Here is a 21,339-nt window from a genome sequence, read left to right on the forward strand (position 1 = left end):
TTCCCCCCTTAGCCCCGCCCCCTCTGGGCCAGCCGTGTAGTCCCATTGTACCGGCTCCGCTTTATTATTACGCCTCTGCGCGCGTGGCCCCGCCTCCATCTGTCATTAGCTCCCCATTACCCGGTCGGACCGTTTACCCACAACCCCGCCCATCTGTGGCCATAGCCCCGCCCCTTTCCTGGCACCGATGGCGTGTTTGCTGCGCCCGCGCAGTCGGTGGACTACGTGGCGTCACTATTAGCGCGTCATCGTGCTTGCCCCGCCCCTTCATCTTGGCCCCGCCCCCCCGGCCCAGGGACTCTCAGACATAGCGAGCAGCAGCAGCCGGGTGTAGATGTTATCTGACGGCAGGTGAGCGGTAGCTCGGCTCATTCCATTACCCCCTTGTACCGCACCTACAACCCGCTTCCCCCACCCCCGTCGCAGAACTCCCTGAGGGGCGGCTGTGAAGCCGGGCAGATGACGTGCAGGCGGCTCACAGCGGGCGGCCTGTAGTGGGTCCGAGGCCCGTTGGCCGGCTCAGTGAGGGCGGGCATCTCCACAGCTCCGGGCTGCCTGAGCCCTGCGGTGGGACGCGGGAGGGCAGGAGCAGCCGCCTTGGCCGATAGAGCTCCGGGCTAAAGGTGGAAAAGAACGGCGCTGTAGGGTTGAGGCCCCGATGGCGCAGGCACAAGGCTGTCTGTAAATCCGGGGTCTGCAGGCCTTGTGACTGAGGGAAGGCCCAGAGTGATCCATCAGCTCGGATCATTCTCCCCTTTTCCTGCCCTTACTGTCACCTCGGATGGAGGTTTTTAAAGGGACGCTCCCCCTTTCCCGGCCGGGGATGTATTGTCTTTGAGTCTTCACTCCTCCTCCTCTCCAATATGGTGGCAGCTCAGTGAGAGTTTGGGTTTCACTATGGGAGAAAGCGATGCAGTTTTGCCTTTGTACTCGTCGGTGGGTGCAGCTCCGACGTTTTAATAAATTGAGAAACTTAAATGATCAGGATTACCTCGTTGCCAGTAACTTTCTAATGTTTTGCAGCACCATTAGTCTCACCAGTGATGTTCTTGGGATCATTGAGTTGCCGCGTTTATTCAGATTTCAGCCAAACAATAAATCCTTTCATACTAAATTATCAATTATGCAAATCTAGTATGACTATGTTACTCAGTTTTCGTTCTCCTCCACCTCCCTCAAAAAAATGAAAATGTAGGTACTCTTCTAAATCGTTTAGATTAATGAATTGCTCCAAAAATAAGAAACATTCCAATGATTATGCTGAAATGAAATTTTAGTGCTCCTTTCTAGTTGGCCTGTTGGTTTTCCTTCTGAGACCTGGTGGATATTTTCTTTCACTTGCTGATAAGTATACAAAGGCAAATTCTTGTCAAAAATAACAATGAGCTCTATACAAGTTCTTCCTCATGGGCATATTTAGCACTCCAATAAAAGTTTCATAATCAAATAATTAACAGAATTTACCAGCCTGTTCATGGCTTCAGGTTCAAAGCAAAATTTTTAATTGAGTGGTATTTATGTACTGAAATGTACAGTGTCTCTGGTGTAGTTATGAGTATTCTGAGGTAAGAGATTGTGTGTCTGGCATCAAATAACTCATTTGATGTATAAAAACACTTTAAATGTCTTGCCCAATTGAATTTGGAAGATGTCTTAACTTTAAAACCAGATATCTTACTTCAAACTTGGCTATCCAAACTTGGAGTAAGTGAGGACTGCAGATGCTGGAGATCAGTCGAGAGTGTGGTGCTGAGAAAGCACAGCAGGTCAGGCAGCATCCGAGGGGCAGGAGAATCGATGTTTCGGGCATGAGCCCTTCAGGAATGAGGTTGTGGGCCGGGGGAGGCTGAGAGATAAATGGGAGAGTAGCTGAGAATGTGATAGGTGGAAGAAGGTGCTAGGTCGGAGAGGAGGGTGGAGTTTTTAGCTGGGAAGGACGATGGACAGGTCAAGAGGACGGTGCTGAGTTGGAAGCTTGGGACTGGGATAAGGTGGGGGGGAAGGGAAATGAGGAAACTGGTGAAATCTGCATTGATCCCATGTGGTTACAGGGTCCCAAGGCAGAAGATGAGGCGTTCTTCCTCCAGGCATTGCGTGGTTAGGGTTTGGCGATGGAGGAGGCCCAGGACCTGCGTGTTTTTGGTGAAGTGAGAGGGGGAGTTAGTGTTCAGCCACAGGGTGGTGAAATTGATTGGTGCGGGCGTCCCAGAGATGTTCTCTAAAACGATCCGCAAGTTGACATCCAGTATTCCTGATGTAGAGGAGACCACGTCAGGTGCAATGGATACAGTAGATGATATTTATGGAAGTACAGATAAATTTGTGTCAGATGTGGAAGGATCCTTTGGGGCCTTGGACAGAAGTGAGGAGGGAGGTGTGGGCACATTTGTTCATCACTGTAGTGTTAAAACAAATGTTATTTTATACTTAAACTGTTCCACTTTTGCCAACATCAGGCTGAAGTGCAACATAATTGAAGACATGGTAAGATTAGATTAGATTACTTAGATTACTTACAGTGTGGAAACAGGCCCTTCGGCCCAACAAGTCCACACCGACCCGCCGAAGCGCAACACACCCATACCCCTACATTTACCCCTTACCTAACACTACGGGCAAATTAGCATGGCCAATTCACCTGACCTGCACATCTTTGGTGCCGTGGGAGGAAACCGGAGCACCCGGAGGAAACCCACGCAGACACGGGGAGAACATGCAAACTCCACACAGTCAGTCGCCTGAGGCGGGAATTGAACCCGGGTCTCAGGCGCTGTGAGGCAGCAGTGCTAACCACTGTGCCACCGTGCCGCCCACCAAAGTCTTTGTACATTGCGTCAGTAGTTTTAAATTGAGAAAAATCTCTAAATGTGATATTTTTGACTATATTTTTATACTAAGAGGTATGCTGTATTCAAAGATGTGCTCCACATATTAAAGTATGGTGTTTTACAAAAAAATTAAGACTTTTATTCCTAATAATCTTCCATTAAATCTTTTAGGTTAATGGTGAGAAGAGTTATGCTGAAAATTAAATATTTTTGACTGTATTTGCCGCACTTATTACTCTGTGGAATATTTTTGCCTTTCCTTTTGAGGAAATGCTGAACTCACCTGCTTAAATGGAAGAACCTGAACAAAGTATTATGTTTGTAAAATGGCTGTTAGATAATCTTAAAACATGAGATTTAAAAAATAGTGCTGCAGCTGTATGTGTACAGACGATCCCTAATATAGATATTTTCTAATCAATCTGAGACTGGAAAGATGTAAATGAATGGTTGAAACTAATCTGAATCTTGTGTAGGCATAATCCAGAGTGAAAACACATGGAGGATCAAACCTGCATAGATTGAAGAAGAATATTTTTAGGAGAATGACCAGAGATGGAATAGTTGGTCTGTGACTGATGTACAATTCAATTCAGGCAAATTTTTTCTAATATCATACCAGAAGGTGTGCAACTAAAGATGTCACTGCTAAATTGCAATACTTGGCTGGAAGGGTCAATGATGCAGGAAATTGTCACAGTGTGACAACTTTATTTTATGAATGATATTTTACGAATTCTGAGGTTAAAAACTGTGTCCTAGTTAGGACTGATCTAATGATTATGAAGCATGGATTGTTCCACAATACTTTGCAATGTATTGTTTATTTAATTCTACATTTCCACAAAGCATTGCTGAAATGCTTTCACCTCAATCATCTCGACCTTGAATTTATTGTCTAACATATGAATTAGAAGCAGGATTTAATAAGATCATGATTGATCTGTTTTGGTCTCAACTCCATCTACAACAGGATGAACATATAGTTTAGTCACTAACAAAAGGGTGCCACAGTCTTTTTTGTATAGTTTTTCAGCAGTGATAGAGCTTGTGTGCCAATTCATCAATTTTATTTAGAAGAACAAACATTCCAATCAGGAGTAGGAATATGTTACTTAACCCCTTAAGCCTGCCCTGCTATTCAGCAAGGTCATGGCTGATCAAATTACTCCACATTACCACCTCCCCTAATACCCCTTTTCCCTTAGTTATCAATAATCTATCTCTGCCTTAAAAATATTCAAAGATTTAAGACATTTCCAAAGATTCGCGACCCTTTAAGGAAAACAAAATCTTACCTCTGTCTTAAATAGCCAAAAATAGCCTCTTATTTTTAAGTCACCCTGAGTTCAGATTCTTTTTATGTTCACCCTGTCAAGATTCCTCAGGATCTTATGTTTCACTCAAGTCACCTCTTACTGTTCAGAACGCTAGCAGATACAAACCTAACCTGTCCAACTTTTCCTCATAAATACTTGGAATGGACAGACTATCTTATCTAGTAAAGCTTCCCTAAAAGAAAGCCAGTGCCTTTTCCAGAATACTGCCCAACACTAAAGATTACTCTTGGTGTCAAGCTCCTACCCAAAGGACTGTTGCAATTTGCAGGGCAAAGACTTTGGAGTGGGAAATGGGGAAAAAAATGCAGAAGTACCAAATCAGTGCGATTACACAGTTAATGTAGCTGATTAATTTCCATAATATAAACTAGTCCCACGTGGTCCAGATTTTGGCAGCATTATAAGTTTGGCAAATGTCTATAGAGGTTTATGTGGATGTGCAGCAATAAAAATTAATTGCTTTGGAAAGGACATAATTTGGAATCAGTAATATAGAAAATATACTTTATTCCATTCAAGTTTTAACATCATTTTGAGGAAGAGACAAAGATTAAATGTTCAATAATAAAACTTGAATCCAGACTACAATTGGAAAAACAGGAGAAAATGAAATCATTCCAAATATATTTGCTAGCCAGGCTCAGTACTTAAACTTGGTACAGTTTGTACTTTACAAGTAAGTGATGCAGAATATTTGTTTATTTTATCTAAGGAAATGCTTCTAAAACCACAAGATCAATCACAGTTGAAGCATGCCACAAACTTCGATATAAAGAAAGAGTTTGCATGTGTCTCATGCCTTTCATAACCTCTGTCTCAAAATGCTTAATAGACAATAAAATAACTTTTGAAATGTCACTTGTAATGAAGGAAATGTGGCAACCAATTTACACACAAATTCTCAAACAGTAAAAAGATCATGATTAGATAATCTGTTTCACATGTTCGTTGAAGTATGAATATCAGCAGGAACCAGGGGAAAACGTTCTTGGTCTTTTTCATATGGTTCTGTGGGATCTTTTATGTCTACCCAAGAGAGCAGAACTGACCTTGTTTATCCAAATGGTGACAGGAAACCTCGAAGTTCAGCACATTGTCAGTAAATATTGATCTGAGTTATCTGCTCAAGCATGACACTATCATAAGTAACATGCAAAAAAAAAACTAGAGATTGTGCAAAAGAATCAGCTGTAGCTTTTTAAATCATCGGGTGTGGGTGTTACTGACAAGGTTAGCATTTGTTCACTATCCCAAATAGCGCTAAAGAAGATGGCAATGGATTTGCTGTCAGTCCTGCTAAGAAGGAAGCCCCAGGATTTTGATGCTGATGACAGTGAAAGAACAGCGATGTAGATCCATGTCACAATGATGTTTTATCACCATTCAATGACATTGTCACCAAAATGGTCAAGAAAGTAATTGAGGGCTGTGGGGCCATTTGGGAAATTGGAAGTGAGGTAAAAAATCGTATTAAATGGCAGAGCAAACTCCTGCTCCCATTCTTTTGAAAGCAGATTATTGCAACTTTCAACCATTCGGCATCTTCCTTCCTTAGTTATAGCTAACCCTAATCTCAGGAGCTAAGTCTGGTTTACTGATTGAAAGAGGAAGAGAGGGTTCAACTTTAGATTTGACAGAGTTCCAAATTCCTATCACTTTTGCATAGAATGCAGTTGGAAATTGCAAACTGTGCAATGCCAATTGTCCCAGTTTGGTGAGCAAGATGCAGGCAGTCCCTCAAAGGCATGCTAACTGACCTCAATGATAGCAGGAGTTGAGGGGGCATAACCCAACTATCCTCTGCAGCTAAAATGTGCTATACACCATATAGTATTGGGTTGGATATCTCAACATTGCTGTTCATGATCATTAATTTTATATGACACCAAGACAGTGGGCATTTCCTTTTTTATTTTACTTAATGCTGAGCTTGAATAACTTGCTAGTCTAGACCTGTATGATTATTGAATACAGCTTTAAAATTATGTACCATTATTGAAGGCTTTTTTTGTGAAAGCCAGTAGTTAAGTTGAAGTAATTGTACACTTTAATTGGTGTCTATGGATATTAATTAAGGTTTGTTCTCTGACTCTTTCTGTCACCACCACCACCACCACTGCCAACCTAACCCATTTCAGGAAGCGGCGACGGAACTGTAACAATGAAGAAAACCATTCTGTGCCACCACCGAAACGTCTCAGCAACAGTACATTGTTGCAGGATCTACCAAGAGACAGCTGGGACTGTGAGGTTAGAAACAAATTATAAAATTGTACTATTGTCACCCAAGGACTGTGACGTTCGATCAAGCTGTCTGAAAGTTAACCGCGTGAATTGAAACTTGGTTGTAGTAATGATTTCTCATGCTCCAGAATAAAAAGCTAGCCAGAAAATACTGTTGATTGTTGTGAGAACCCATTTGGTCACTAAAGTCCTTCAGGGATGGAAATCTACCATCTTTACCTGGTCTGGCTTACATGTGACTGTAGTCCCACTGTAGTGTGGTTGACTCTTAACTACCATCTACAGTTAAGGGTGGACAGTACATACTGCTCGAGCCAGTAATGTCCATATCTCGCGAGCAAATTAGAAAACGTTTTCCCAGCAGATAAAAGTCACATTCAAACCAATTTCTGATGAATATCAGAACACTACTGCCTTTTGTAACCAAATTAATAAAGTTGGATTTTGAGGTTTTTGAAATATTTCTAATTAACCTGTTCAGAGATGTTGCGACTTACCTCTGAAGCAGGTGCAAATTGAACTTGGGTCTCCTACCTCAGAGGTAGGGACACTACCATTGGCTACAAGAATACTTTGAGGATTAAAACAAATCAATTTTATTTAACCTGTTTTTCTAATCAATGTGTTCAGAGATGTTATTATATACTCCTGGAGCAGGTGGGATCTGAGCTCAGGCTTCCTGATTCATCACAGGCTCTTGATTCCAGATTTTTAAAGTTGACTTTGATTTCCACCATCTGCGAGGATTTGAATCCAGTTCCCTAGAATATCACCTAGATCCCTGAATAGAGTCCAGCAATAATATCACTAGGCCTTTGTCTACCCTAGGGACACTATCATAAGAGGGTCCCCATTGAGGTTTTTCATTTTAACTTTTAATTTAACCTACTTTTCTAATCAACTTGGTCAGAACTGTTATTACACCCGTCTGGAGTAGATGCGGCTTGAACCTGGGCTTCCTGGTCCAGGGTAGGGACACTACTTCTACACTACAAAAGGATCCCCTTTGAGATTTTTTTTAAACATTGGCTGATGTATTCAGGTGAAGGCAGTTGCAGCAACATAAAGGCTCTTTAGCAAACAGTGGCTGAGTTGGATACTTTCTGAACTCTGGTTCAGCAGATCTTTAGCTAACTTTGGCATTCTGCAGGGAAGGTGTTGCTGTCTGGTGAACTGAAAGGCTATCTAAAATGCTGGCTTTCCCTCCACATTCAGATATAGCTGGCAATCCGTTGTTGTAAATTTTACGTTGATTTTAGTATTAGTAACTCAGCTTGGTCAAATTGAATAATTGAGACAAATTAAGCCTGCAATCTCTGATTAGCTGGCTGTCAAATTCTTGACTGAAGGTTTAGAAAATCTTTTTCTCTGAGGAAGAGTCACTGGACCCGAAACAGTAACTCTACTTTCTCTTCACAGATGCTGCCAGACCTGCTGAGCTTTTCCAGCAATTTTTGGTTTGGTTCTTTTCGTCCGTTAGTTGGTTTCAACATTTTTGAACTTATCTAATCTGGAGAATTAGAAAATTGTACTCCACTATATAGTTAATTTGAGTTTTAGTATTTCTAACAAGGGAGCAATCTTTTCAATCCTATGTAAGTGGAAACTTCAAAATGAAATAATGAGCATAAGAAACACCAGTGAGGCAGCAAGCAAGAATGGATAGTGGAGCAGGCTAGGCAACTAATCAGACTGACATTGTCATCTTTCCCAGTACATCTGTCTCCCTGGATATGGACTGCAATAAAAAGAATGTTACCCCCAGCCTGTCAAATTTAGCATATGTCCATTTAGGAACCGGATTCCTGATGTCTCTGCCACTGCCTATGTCACTGTTTCTCCACAAGCTGTCTTTACAAACTGCTTGTTCCAATGTAATTTGTATAATTAGGAAACTAGTGAACTTGATATTTTTGATATATGATGTTACTTGTCTGTTGTTTGACTGAAGCTTCTTAGTGTTGAAAGTTGGGCTACTGTCTAGTTTCAAACTGACATCTTGCATCATTGAACTGGTAACCTGTGAAAGAGTTCTGCAACCATTGTGTAATTCCACAAAAGAATGCCTGTTTCTTCATTAAAATATATGGGGATGATATTGGTATTCAACGAGGGTTAAGGAAGTTTCTGGCTTCACAATGATATGATGTACAAAATGCTAATAAGTGGAAATGTGCTGTAAAGTTTGTTGTATGCATGATATTTGTTAGTAGCATTCTAGAGTTTCTCTCACCAACTAAACACACTCTTCTTTCTGCAGTCCTCAAGCAGTGACAGCAGCAGTATAGTCAGTAGTCCTGACAGACCGAATGGACACTTACCAGCTGAAGCCAATACTAAATCAGGCAACAGCTCGACTACGCTTCCGTTTTCTGATTCGAGCGAACAGTCTGCACAAGGCCCGTACTTTCAAATCAATCAGATCCTGAAGGAGGCACACTTCTATAGCTTACATCAGCGTGGACATCAAACGTGACCAGAATGTGGGACTGTGTGCCTTCAATGAAGGACAGGGACTGTAAATGTAATCTTTTGGAGTGGATGTTTGTACTTAGATGATTTAAATTGCACAATCTTTTCCCTTTTTTTGCTCCATTTGGTTAAAAGTTTAACATCTCTTCACTTTTTAAATGCCCTTGGACAAATGTAATATCAAAATTGTGCGGGCTATAATGGCACAACTGTAGCCTTGATTGCTTCATTTACCCCGTTTGGCACCATTCTAATTTACTAATCTGTTCATTATGGAGTTCATCTGCAAATAAGCAAAGTCCTCCAGTGATGTTGCAACAGGCGTTCTTGAAGAAACAAGAAGAAAGTGGCTATTTTTCAAACACAGTAAGATCAACTTGGTCTAAAAACGTTTTTGCATTCCACTGAATTTTAAGTGATATGTACCTGGATTACGACCAGCTTGAGTATCTTTTAAAATGATCTTAACTGTATTAGGCTTACAACAGTTTCCTTGGTATTTTACAACCAGTTTTTCTTTGAGACTCTAATATTACAAGCTGAAAAATTCCACTTATTGTGAAATTGCATTGCCATTCAGAGACAGAAACAGATACAGTAGTGGAATTTCTATAATTATTTGAGTAAAAAATGAATGCCTCTGCAGATCTAGGCTCTATATTTGGAGTTTTTTAAAAATCTGTCTTCATTCCAAAATTCATTTAACTAAAAATATGTCAAAAAGGGTTGTGTTAATCTAGGTTTCCGTACTCTTTTATGTTGTGTTGGGTCTGCATTTGATACAAATCTTAACTTGTACTAAACCTGAACAATATTGCTTAAAGGTTTTCTTTAAATTATGCCTCCAGTTATAAGCAGATTATAGATATTTATATTTTGCCAGTTTCACATGCAGATGTGATTAGTGTAAGACATTCAGCCATCAAGAGCTTCCTCAGTGACTAGCTAAGCCGCACAGACCATAAAGGTTTCAGTTGTGATCCCTGATGTGCATTGTTAATTTTCTCAGATGGGGCAACCGTATAGAGAATCTATATTGGAAATGTCCATGTGGGGACAGATTCAGGCAAAAACAGCACAAGGTTCAGTCACAGTGATCCTTGTGTTGAAATTAGTTGCTGACAACTAGATGTGTCAGAGGATGCCTTTGGAACTGTATCCTACCTTGGAGTAACACTTCTAGGACAATGTGAGAGTAGTCACAAAAGGAAAGATAAACTTTCTATTTTTAATTACTTTATATTGTTATGATTGGATAAAAAATTAACAGATATGACACAGTCAATGACATTCCTAATTACTCAAACCTCAGGGTGCACATGCCTGACTCTTGTTTTGGAATGGGGTTGGGAATTTGTTCTTTGTCAGGGATTTTTTTAAAACTTATTCTAGAGTCTGAAATTATATTTTATTTGTAAGCCTAAAGATACCAAGTTTAACCTTCAGAAGTGAGTATAAAATTATTGTAACTTGCATTCAGTAAAATCAATGAGATCATTTGAAATGCAATCAAGAATACAGTGTGGAAGCCCATAGTACATGAACAGAATCTTTCATAAAATCTTCAAGGTATGAGGCTGAAGACACTGTGCTTTTCTAAGCAACTGTTAAATTTTTATATACCACTTGGACTGAAGATCACGTTCAGTTTGGAGCACTGACAGGATAAGATTCCTGACAATTTTCTCTTAAGTTGTCCATTTCTAGCTGGTTGTGGAAGCAGCTTGGCTCTGCTAAAATGTGTGTTCCTATGACCAGTGATTTGCTGAGAAATAAATCCCATCAATTTGAACCTTTTTATGGTTTGTGGGTTTTACAGTCCAATTGCACTCAGTTTTATTCTTAATATCACTGATCAATTTAAGTCAACAATGAACTTTACGTTTGAGCTGCACTTTATCTCCAAACTAAATTCGTGTTGATGAGTAATCGTGGAATTGCTCTTCTGGACTACAGGTAAAGTTCTATTTTGGTACCTGTTCTAATTTATGGAAGTGAAAACTTCTGGTGGTACATCTGCACTTCACAGTTGTCTTTATGAACATCTGGGATCGGATTGCAACAAACAACTGGGACATCTAAAAATTGCAGCCAATTTATTTTCAAGGAGTATTTTTAGAAATACTGTAATTCATTACATCACACAGTGAGTCCAGTACAATTCTATGCCTGTAGTTCCTTTTAATCATATAACTGAGTAGCTGCGAAATAGAAGCCGTGAACATCATAGCAAACTGCTAAAAATAAGAATATTGTTTTCTGTATTTGAAATGTTATAATCTTTTTCAAATTACATTCCATTTTCTTTGCTGTGAAGCAGAACAAACAGGAAAATTATACTTTTTCTAACTCACTCAATTTCACATGGGTAGGTCATCGATGCAGCTCAGTAGTATAATATATGGAAGGTCACAGCTGAAGAAGCAGGCAATACGATGAATCGTGTGCATGTCAACTTTAAAATGGAATTTACCTGCTGACAACAGTTCCTAGTGGATAGTAAGGCACAGGTTACATTTTAACCTGGTTTGTTTACATCAGCCAAGTTATGATTTTTGAAACCATCAGCTTTGAACCAGAGAGGATAGTTTGGTTTTTTTTTTGTTTGCCTTCAACCAACTTACTTATAGTGGAGTTTGCAGTTTAGAGTTCAAATTTAGTGTTCTGAGTTAAAAATGAATTTGCTTGACATTTAAAGTATTTTAAAAATCATGGCTGTTCAAGATCTCAAACATATTGTTATAGCCAAAAATGCATTTGTTTCTTAGAGATTCAGGTCTCTTTTCCAAGAAAATCCATTTCTTGCTTTCAACAATTTTGAAATAAAATTTATTTTACCTAAATTTCTGACTCTGTCTTTAATTTCAGAGTTATTGAAAGCATTATTAAGTTTGTAATGCTGCATATTTTCAACATGCTTTGTTTTGAGTTGCCTTGGTTCACCATACTATGAAAATGTTATTCTTCCCAGTTAGTGATTCTGATACTCTACAACCCTTGAATATAATTTAAACAATTGTTAACCAAAAGCTAATGCAAAGAGTATTAACTTGCTTCCTTAATACTGAAGTTAGGTCTCTCTAAATACAGATTATGTGACAATTTGTTCGTGGAAGAAAGCACCTGAGTTCCTAATGTGGCATAAAAAAGTGATTGAGAAGGGGTTTTTGCTTGCAGCAGGAAGGTGAAAGAAAATCATTTATAAATGATAGCAAGGAGGTTATTTATACACTTGAATCACTGGCATAGTGAACAAAAGTTTGTATACAGGAGACCCTTGTACCCATGGGGGATACATTCCTAAATCTACCGTGGAAGCCCAAAACCACAGATAGGAGCGAATCCATTCATTTAAATGGGAAATTTACCTTCCCGGCAGCCCCCGGTCCCTGGTTCTGGAACGTTCCCTATAAAATATTTGGGCCACAGTAAACAATTCCATGGATTCAGGCATCACCCTGTATATAGAATCCCTATAGTGGAAACATTCAGCCCAACATGTCTGCATCAAACCTCTGATGAGCATCCCACCCAGGTCTATCTGCCTACCCTATCCCTACAACCCTGCATTTCCCATAACCTGCACATCGCTTGACACCACAGCATATCATAGCCAATCCACCTAATCTGCACATCTTTTGACAGCAGAGGAAACCCATGCAGATACAGGGAGAATGTGCAAACTCAAATTCCACCCGAGGGTCACATTGTGCACAGAAATGGCTTAGTCTTCACTGACCCTCCAAATAGCATCCCATCCAGGCCCAACCCCTTACCCTATTCGTGAAATCCTGCTTTTCCCATGGCTAACATACATAATATGCTGATGCTTGGTTATTTCTGGATACAAGTTTCAATATGGTCAAGTTGAGTGCTTTCGGGGGTAACAAAGCATACTGATGTGACTTATGTGGATGTGGTTTTCATAGTTAACTGGAAAACCAACACCAAGTTGCAAAGAGACAATGTAGACGTATTGGAAAATAAATTTTTGCAGGTGCAGTAACTTGAGATTAAATAACATTTTAGATGTGGCTAGAGATATGTATTGTTATGAAGGTGTATGTCTGTACTGTATCTTTGAGAGAGGCTGGTAGCTGGCATGGACTTAAGAGTCGCACTAAAGATTTGAAAATGTAACATTTGGTTGACACAAATATCTGGTGATGTGTTGCCATGGTACAAAATCAAATTCAAATTCGGCCTATCAGTTTAAATTATGTCAAAGACACCAAATCCAATTGAATTTGAATTTTAATGTTTGGGATGACATCAAACCAATGAAATGATCCAATGTTTTGGGGTATAAAACTGGACATTTTGAACAGTTAGGGGCAGAACAGCAATGAGCACTGGCAAACAGACTGCTAGCCGAATCACACTCTGAAAGGTCTATAATAAATTTGTGCAACAGAACACCAAGAGGAATCTACAGAAAATGTTCGACATCCAAAGATTATACCTCGGTTTGAAACTGATTTTGCCGTAAATTTAAGACGGGATTTCATCTAGAGTGGGAGGTAAAAGATATGTTTAAGAGAAAGAAGTTGTATATAGCTGTTGTTTTGATGTTCTCTGATGGACTGAACAAAATCAAAATTGTTAATTTTTACTTTAAGTAGTGACCTCTGGGATAGTCTTCTGCCTCTCAAAATTTAACAGATTGTGGCAAAAGGTGTCCGGTTTAAATTAGCAGAGGGGTTGTACTCCATGTTGTAACAGTTTTGGGGGCTCCCAGCCGTAATTTGAACATGTTTAGACAGAGCCAGTCTGGGATTTGGATAGATTTCAATAGATTTGGGGTAGATACAAACACTTGCCATTTAGTGTCTGAGATCTTTAAATAAAATGTAGGTGAGACAATTTGTTTAATTTCAGTTACTTGTGGTTGGTTAAATTAAAAGTGGAAGAAATGGTTCTTAAAATTGCTAACGAGGTTCTGGGGTTTGAAAATGATTCCCAAATTTGCCTAGAATATTCAGAAAGAAAAAAAAAGGGCCATACTGTCAGAATTAACGAAGAGGTGAGAATTGGGTTTAAGAAGGACAAAAGTAAAGCTGAAATTGTACGGGAATTACTCAAACACTTGGGTGTGTCAGAGAAACAGGCAAGTGCAGTAGAGTTAGAAAAACTTAACTTACAATTGAGAAAAATGGAGTTAGAAGATAAAGGGAAGAGAAAGAGAGGAAAAGAATGAGACTTCTTAGCTGAGCAAAAAAAGAGAATTTGAACTTGAGAAGTTGTGACTTAGTCAACAGGATGGAGATTAAAAGAGAAGTTAGTGATATAAAGAAATTTGTCAAAACTTGGTCACATTTTGAAGTCTTTACTTCATTTGAAAAATTGGCGAGGCAGATGGAGTGGTCTGAGATTTATGGGTAATGCCAGTTAAGACTAAACTGGTAGGCAGAGCTAGTGAGATATTTGCTGCACTGTCAGGTGAGAGGTCAAGAGATTATGAGGAGGTCAAACAGGCTATATTAATTGCTTGTGAATTGGTACCAGAAGCATATAGACAGTGGTTCAGAAATATAAAGAAGGAACCGGTCAGACTTATGCTGAGTTTGAAAGAATTAAACAGTCATTTTGATAGATGGATGCAGACCTTAGAAGATAGAGAAGACTTATGAGGCTCTAAGAGAAATTATTATGCTGGAGGAGCTTTAAAACTCCAGAGATGGTAAGAACACAGATGAACAGAAAGTTCAGAAAATGAGAGGCAGCAGAATTAGCAGATGAATACATGTTGATGCATAAGACAAGCTTCTGGCCAGAATTTCGTCCTGTGAGGGATAGAAGTTGGGAGAAGGGGAGATCCTACACTAGCAAAGATTAGAGAGCACTGGTAAGTGTTTACCACAGGATAAAAAAGAAGCCCAGGAGGGTGGAAAGGAGGTGAAAGGCCCCAGGTGTTTCCACTGTGGTAAAGTGGACATGGAAAGTCACAGTGCTGGTCGTTCAAGAAAAGCATTGTGGGAAAAGATGTGGTAACAGAAGTTAAGCCACTGGCATTAATGAAAGTAGTAAAGGAAACCCCAAGAAAAGCTGAGGAACTGCAAGAGAGTGCACAGCCTAGGTAGGGGCTGGGTATGGAGTTAGTACCTGATCTCTACAAAGAATTTGACTCTGTGGGTAAAGTTTACTCTGAAAGAACAGGGGGAGAAGGACAAGAAGTTATAATTTTGAGAGATACAGGATCTAACCAGTCACTGATAGTTAGGGATGAGCAAATTTGCACTCCTTCTGATCTGTTACCTGCGAGTGTGGTAATTTGTGGGATAGTTGGACAGAAATTTAGCATTCCACGATGTAAGGTCAGGTTGGAGTGCCAACTCAAGACTGGTGAGTGATTGACAGAGTCAGTTCCAGGAATTCAGTTTGTTTTTGGGAATGATTTAGCAGGGTCCAAGGTGGGAGTGACACCTCTTGTTGTGGAGAAGGCCAAGCTGGATCAAGAAACTGAGGAGTTAAAACAGAAATATCCTGGTATTTTCCCAGACTGTGTAGCAACACGATCCCACTAACATAAGTCACAGCATGAAGCAAAAATTAAAGAGAAAGATGAAGGAGTTGAGGTTGTTAGTAGATACCCTATTTGATGTAATGGTGCAGGAAAAACCTGAACAGGCAGAAAGTCAGACAGAAGTGTTTCATCCTGAAAGGCTAATGTACTTGCAAAAGCAAGACAAGATGATAAATATGTGGATGCGTACTCTGAAAAACAGGCAGAGGATATCCCTGAGGGTTATTATCTAAAAGAATCCTAAGATGGAAATGGAGACCATGGCAGATTAGTGCAAAGGAGAAGTGGGCTGAAATGCACCAAATTGTGTTGCTCGGAGGATACAGACAGAAAGTGTTATGGTTAGCACATGAACTACCTGTCAGAGGTCACCTACGGGTAAGAAAGACTCAGGCTAAGGTACAAAAACATTTTTATTGGCCTGGAATACACAAGGATGTGGTTAGCTTTTGCCATATGTGTCATACATGCCAAATGGTAGGGAAGCCACAAGCAGTAATAAAACCAGCACCTTCATTGGCAATTCCCGCATTCAAAGAACCCTTTCACACTGGTTATGATTGATTGTGTAGGTTCCCTCCCGAGAACTAAAAGTGGGAACCAGTAGTTGTTAACCATAATGGACGTGTCCACCAGATTCCATTACCTCCAGGTAGTCATGGAGGGAACGGTCTTTGCGGAAATGGGTGGGGAGGGAAATATATCCCTGGTGGTGGGGTCCGTTTGGAGGTGGCAGAAATGTCATCGGATGATGTGGATTATGCGAAGGTTGGTAGGATGGAAGGTGAGCACCAGGGGGGTTCTGTCCTTGTTATGGTTGGAGGGGTGGGGTCTGAGGGCGGAATGTGGATGAGATGCGTTGGAGGGCATCTTTAACCATGTGGGAAGGGAAATTGCGGTCTCTGAAGGAGGCCATCTGGTGTGTTCTGTGGTGGAACTGGTTCTCCTGGGAGCAGATACGACAGAGGCGGAGGAATTGGGAATACGGGATGGCATTTTTGCAGGAGATAAGGTGGGAAGAGGTATAATCCAGGTAGCTGTGGGAGTCGGTGGGTTTGTAAAAAATGTCAGTGGCAAGTCGGTCGTCAATAATGGAGACAGAGAGGTCCAGGAAGGGGAGGGAGGTGTCAGAGATGGTCCAGGTGAAGTTAAGGTCGGGGTGGAATGTGTTGGTGAAGTTGACGAATTGCTCAACCTCCTCACTGGAGCACAAGGTGACGCCAATGCAGTCATCAATGTAGCGGAGGAAGAGGTGGGGAGTGGTGCCGGTGTAACTACAGAAGATGGACTGGTCTACGTAGCCAACAAAGAGACAGGCATAGCTGGGCCTCATATGGGTACCCATGGCTACCCGCTTGGTCTGGAGGAAGTGGGAGGATTCGAAGGAAAAGTTAAGGGTGAGGACATGTTCAGCCAAACAAATGAGTGTGTCAGTGGAAGGGTACTGTTGGGGACGTTGGGAGAGGAAGAAATGGAGGGCTTGGAGGCCCTGGTCATGGTGAATGGAGGTGTAGAGGGATTGGATATCCATGGTGAAGATGATGCATTGGGGGCCGGGGAAACTGAAGTCTTGGAGGAGGCGGAGGGCGTGGGTGGTGTCTCGAATGTATGTGGGGAGTTCTTGGACCAGGGGGGTAGGTGGAGATGAGTTCGGTGTCTAGGTGACATCCTCAGTGCTTGGGAGTCTCCTGTGAAGCGCTTCTGTGGTGTTTCCTCCGGCATTGAAAGTGGCCTGTCCCTGCCGCTTCCGGTTGTCAGTTTCAGCTGTCCGCTGTAGTGGCCGGTATATTGGGTCCAGGTCGATGTGTTTGTTGATGGAGTTTGTGGATGAGTGCCATGCTTCTAGGAATTCCCTGGCTGTTCTTTGTTTGGCTTGCCCTATAATGGTAGTGTTGTCCCAGTCAAATTCATGTTGCTTGTCGTCTGCATGTGTGGCTACTCGGGATAGCTGGTCGTGTCGTTTCGTGGCTAGTTGATGTTTGTGGATGCGGATCGTTAGCTGTCTTCCTGTTTGTCCTATATAGTGTTTTGTGCAGTCCTTGCATGGGATTTTGTACACTACATTAGTTTTGCTCATGCTGGGTATCGGGTCCTTCGTTCTGGTGAGTTGTTGTCTGAGTGTGGCTGTTGGTTTGTGTGCTGTTATAAGTCCTAGTGGTCGCAGTAGTCTGGCTGTCATTTCAATGCCGGAGGAAACACCACAGAAGCGCTTCACAGGAGGCTCCCAAGCACTGAGGATGTCACCTAGACAGGGGACGAAACGTTTGCAACAAAAACTTCCAGCTCGGTGAACAGAACCACAGCAACGAGCACCCAAGCTACAAATCTTCTCACAAACTTTGTAGCAAGATTTGTTTTTATTCCTGTACTCCAAAGTTTTCAATAAAGACATGTCATATATTTTCCTAAATGCTTCTTGTACCTCCATGCTAACTTGCTAAGTTCCTTGCATGAGAACATCCAAATATCTTTGACAGCAACACTTCAAAGTTACACACCTTTCAAAAAGTACTGAATTGTAGTTTACATCTAAAATGAATAACTTTTGCATTTTTCTATATTATATTCCTTCTGCCATCTTGTTACCCATTCAATTAATGTGGTTACCTCCCTTGACAGACTCTGTCCCACAGGTGTCCTTTTCACTTAGCTTTGGCTCATCAGCAAACTGAAGATACATTATTCTGTCTTTTATATTTTAAATAGCTGACGCCCCAACACCGATCTCTACGACACACCACTAGTCTCAGCCTGCTGACTTAAAAATACCGTGTGTATGCCAATTGACTTTCACGATTAACTAATCTTCTGTATTGATGTATCGTCCCCCAAATACAAGCCTTTTATTAAACTTGTGTGGAAACTTACCAAATTGTGGGCGGCACTGCTGTCTCTCAGCGGCAGAGATCTGGGTTCAATTCCCGCCTCAGGTGACTGACTGTGTGGAGTTTGCACATTCTCCCTGTGTCTGCGTGGGTTTCCTCCGGGTGCTCCGGTTTCCTCCCACAGTCCAAAGATGTGCAGGTCAGGTGAATTGGCCATGCTAAATTGCCTGTAGTGTTACATGTAGGGGCATGGGTGGGTTGCGCTTATGTGGGTCAGCGTGGACTTGTTGGGCCGAAGAGCCTGTTTCCACACTGTAAGTAATCTAATCTAAATACATTTTATTCTCCTTTATCCACAAGTTACATACTCAAAAAATTCTCAAATTTGTCAAACAAAACTTCTAATCATGCTAAACTTTTCCAAGTGGGAGAAAGTGAGGACTGCAGATGCTGGAGATCAGAATTAAGAGTGTGGTGCTGGAAAAGCACAGCAGGTCAGGTAGCATCTGAGGAGCAGGAGAGTCGATGTTTCGGGCATATTGCATTCCAGCATTTTCCCAAATACCAATATTTAGCTAATTGGCCTGTAGTTCACTTTTCTTGTTTTGAAAATACAGCTTTACAACAACCAACTTCCAACCTGATTGGACTATCCTAAATCTGAAGCATGTTGGAAAGTTATAATAACGCATATACCAGCTCTGCTGCATAATCTTTTTATGAAAAACAGTTCTACTGGGTAGAGTATCTGTTCCCAGAGATTCATTAGATTTTAGTCCCTCCAGCATTTTTCCTGCTGATAATAATCATTAATTTTCTCATTATGTCTTTCTCTTAAGATGCCCTCATTCTGGTATTCAACTTGTTTCAGGGAACAATATTTATTTTAATTGCTTTTTAAAGACTTTAAAGAGAAAAATAGCAAGGATATGAAGGCCTTTATCATACTTTGGGTGACACTTCTCTGGTTTCTAAAACACTCCAAACCTCAGAATTGTTCTGTACTGTACTGTTCTTTGCAACATTATAAGCCTCTTTTAATATAAAACTATGCATAACCTGGAGTCAGAGATATACAACATGGAAACAGTCCTTTCGGTCCAACTCATCCACGCTGACCAGATATCCTGTTAATCTGGCCCCATTTGCCAGCACTTGGCCAGCATCCCTCTAAACCTTTCCTATTCATGTACCCATCCAAATGCCTTTAAATGTTGCAATTGCACCAGCCTCCTCCACTTTCTCTGGCAGCTCATTCCATACAAGCACCACCCCTTTGTGTAAAAACGTTGCCCCTTAGTTCCTTTTTAAAATCTTTCCCCTCTCACCCTAAACCTATGCCCTCTAGTTCTGGACTCCCCCAATCAGGAAAAAGACCTTGGCTTTTTACCCTATCCCTTCATGATTTATAAACCTCCAGAAGGTCACCACTCAGCCTCCGATGCTCCAGGGAAAACAGCTCCAGCCTATTCAGCCTCTCCCTATAGTTCAAACCCTCCAACCATGGTAATATCTTGTAAATCTTTTCTGAACCCATTCAAGGTTCACAACATCCTTCCTATAGGAGGTAGACCAGATTGCATACAACACATTCCAAAGGTTGCCTACCCAACGTCCTGTTCAGCCCCAACGTGACATCCCAATTCCTGTACTCAATGCTCTGAACAATAAAGAAACAGCATACTAAATGCCTTCTTCACTATCCTAAAAACCCGAGCCTCCACTTTTAAGGAACTATGAACCTGCACTCCAAGGTCTCTTTGTTCAGCAACTCTCCCCAGGACCTTACCATTAAGTGTGTAAGTCCTGCCCTGATTTGCCTACCAAAAATGCAGCACCTCACATTTATCTAAATTAAACTTCTTGAGTGAACTGGATGAGTCTTGAGCCAGGGATGCGTCTTCCTTGCTGAGCTTTTCTTTTTCTGAGATGCATTTTTGCTGAGAATTTTGAATTGTTTCCCATTGTTTAATTGCCACCATACACTTATATCTATTTAGCTATTCAATCTTAGTTTCCCCTGATACTTATGCAATTAGCTTTGTTTAAAGAATCTTATTTGACACTGGAGTATTTAACTTCCAAACTTTACATAGAATTTGTACAATGATTGCCATTTCCCAGTGGATGTTTTACAATGACAATACAAATTAACCCTGCCTCATTACACAATATTAGCCCCGTCTACAGACCTAGTTAAAGATATTTTATAATCAAAATCTGGTAAAGATGTTACTACACATCTCAGGACCAGGTGGGACCTGAACCCTGGTTTAGAAGTAAGAACTACAACTGCCACCAAAAGTCTTCCTCCTTACACCATTCTTTGAGCCATAAATTTAGTCTCTAGTCTGCTAGACACTTTGGCAATTGGCACATAGCTCCGGAAACAATTTAGGTATGATCACCTTTAATTTAGATCCTCACTAGGCAGACTAGGAATGATGTTCAGATATGACACAGGTTCTCATATGTACCACTGGAGGCTCCTCTCCAGCTTTAATTCTGGAGAATGGCAAACAACAACTTACAGTTCCCAGTCTTGGCTGCAGAGAACTACAACATTATAGTCCTTTTCATTCCTCCTGATTTAAATAGCATTCTGCACCCAGGATCAGATCGTTCACCACCCTGTAGTCTTTCTTAGCCGTACAGGCAGCAAGCACCTCACACTTATGGAAAGGTCTGGGGCAGAGACCACTCCATTTCTCCAAGCTTGTGTCTTTCTTAAATCTTTCTCCTCTCACCTTAAAAGAATATGTCCCTAAGTCTTGAAATCGCCCACCCTAGGGAAAGACACCTGCCATTCACCTTCTCCAAATCCCTCATGATTTTATAAAACTCTAAACCAGAGGAGGCAATAATCTAGTGGACTGTTAAACCAGAGACTCAAATAATGTTCTGGGGACCTGGATTCAAATCCTGCCATGGCAGATGGGGGAATATGAATTCAATAAATATCTGGAATTAAAAGTCTATTGATGACTATGAATCCATTGTTGATTGTTGGAAAAAAAAATCTGGTTCACTAATGTCCTTTAGAGAAGGAAACTGCTGATCTCGTCTGGCCTACATGTGACTCCAGACCTACAGTAAGGTGGTTGACT

General features: G+C 41.0%; 1 protein-coding gene across 2 annotated transcripts; it reads left to right on the forward strand.

Annotated features, from left to right (window-relative positions):
- Positions 1–258: 258 nt before the first annotated feature.
- On the forward strand, positions 259–11,727 carry LOC122562156 (protein VCF1). 2 transcript variants are annotated; one of them, XM_043714760.2, is made up of 3 exons: positions 259–351; positions 6,307–6,418; positions 8,673–11,727. In XM_043714760.2, the coding sequence occupies exons 1-3, from the start codon at positions 335–337 to the stop codon at positions 8,886–8,888; spliced, it is 345 nt and encodes a 114-aa protein (XP_043570695.1). In that variant the 5' UTR covers positions 259–334; the 3' UTR covers positions 8,889–11,727. The 2 variants fall into 2 exon arrangements, with proteins under 2 accessions (XP_043570695.1, XP_043570693.2); XM_043714758.2 differs by lacking the exon at positions 259–351 and adding an exon at positions 1,169–1,191.
- Positions 11,728–21,339: the final 9,612 nt, after the last annotated feature.

The sequence above is a fragment of the Chiloscyllium plagiosum genome, unplaced genomic scaffold (assembly GCF_037043375.1).
Source record: "Chiloscyllium plagiosum isolate Xiang-an unplaced genomic scaffold, Cpla_swu_hap1 HiC_scaffold_25, whole genome shotgun sequence".
Classification (NCBI taxonomy): Eukaryota; Metazoa; Chordata; class Chondrichthyes; order Orectolobiformes; family Hemiscylliidae; genus Chiloscyllium; species Chiloscyllium plagiosum.

Coding starts and splice junctions, on each gene's coding strand:
- LOC122562156 (XM_043714760.2), top strand. Junction 6,419..8,672: donor GAGACAGCTGGGACTGTGAG/GTTAGAAACAAA, acceptor TTCTTTCTGCAG/TCCTCAAGCAGTGACAGCAG.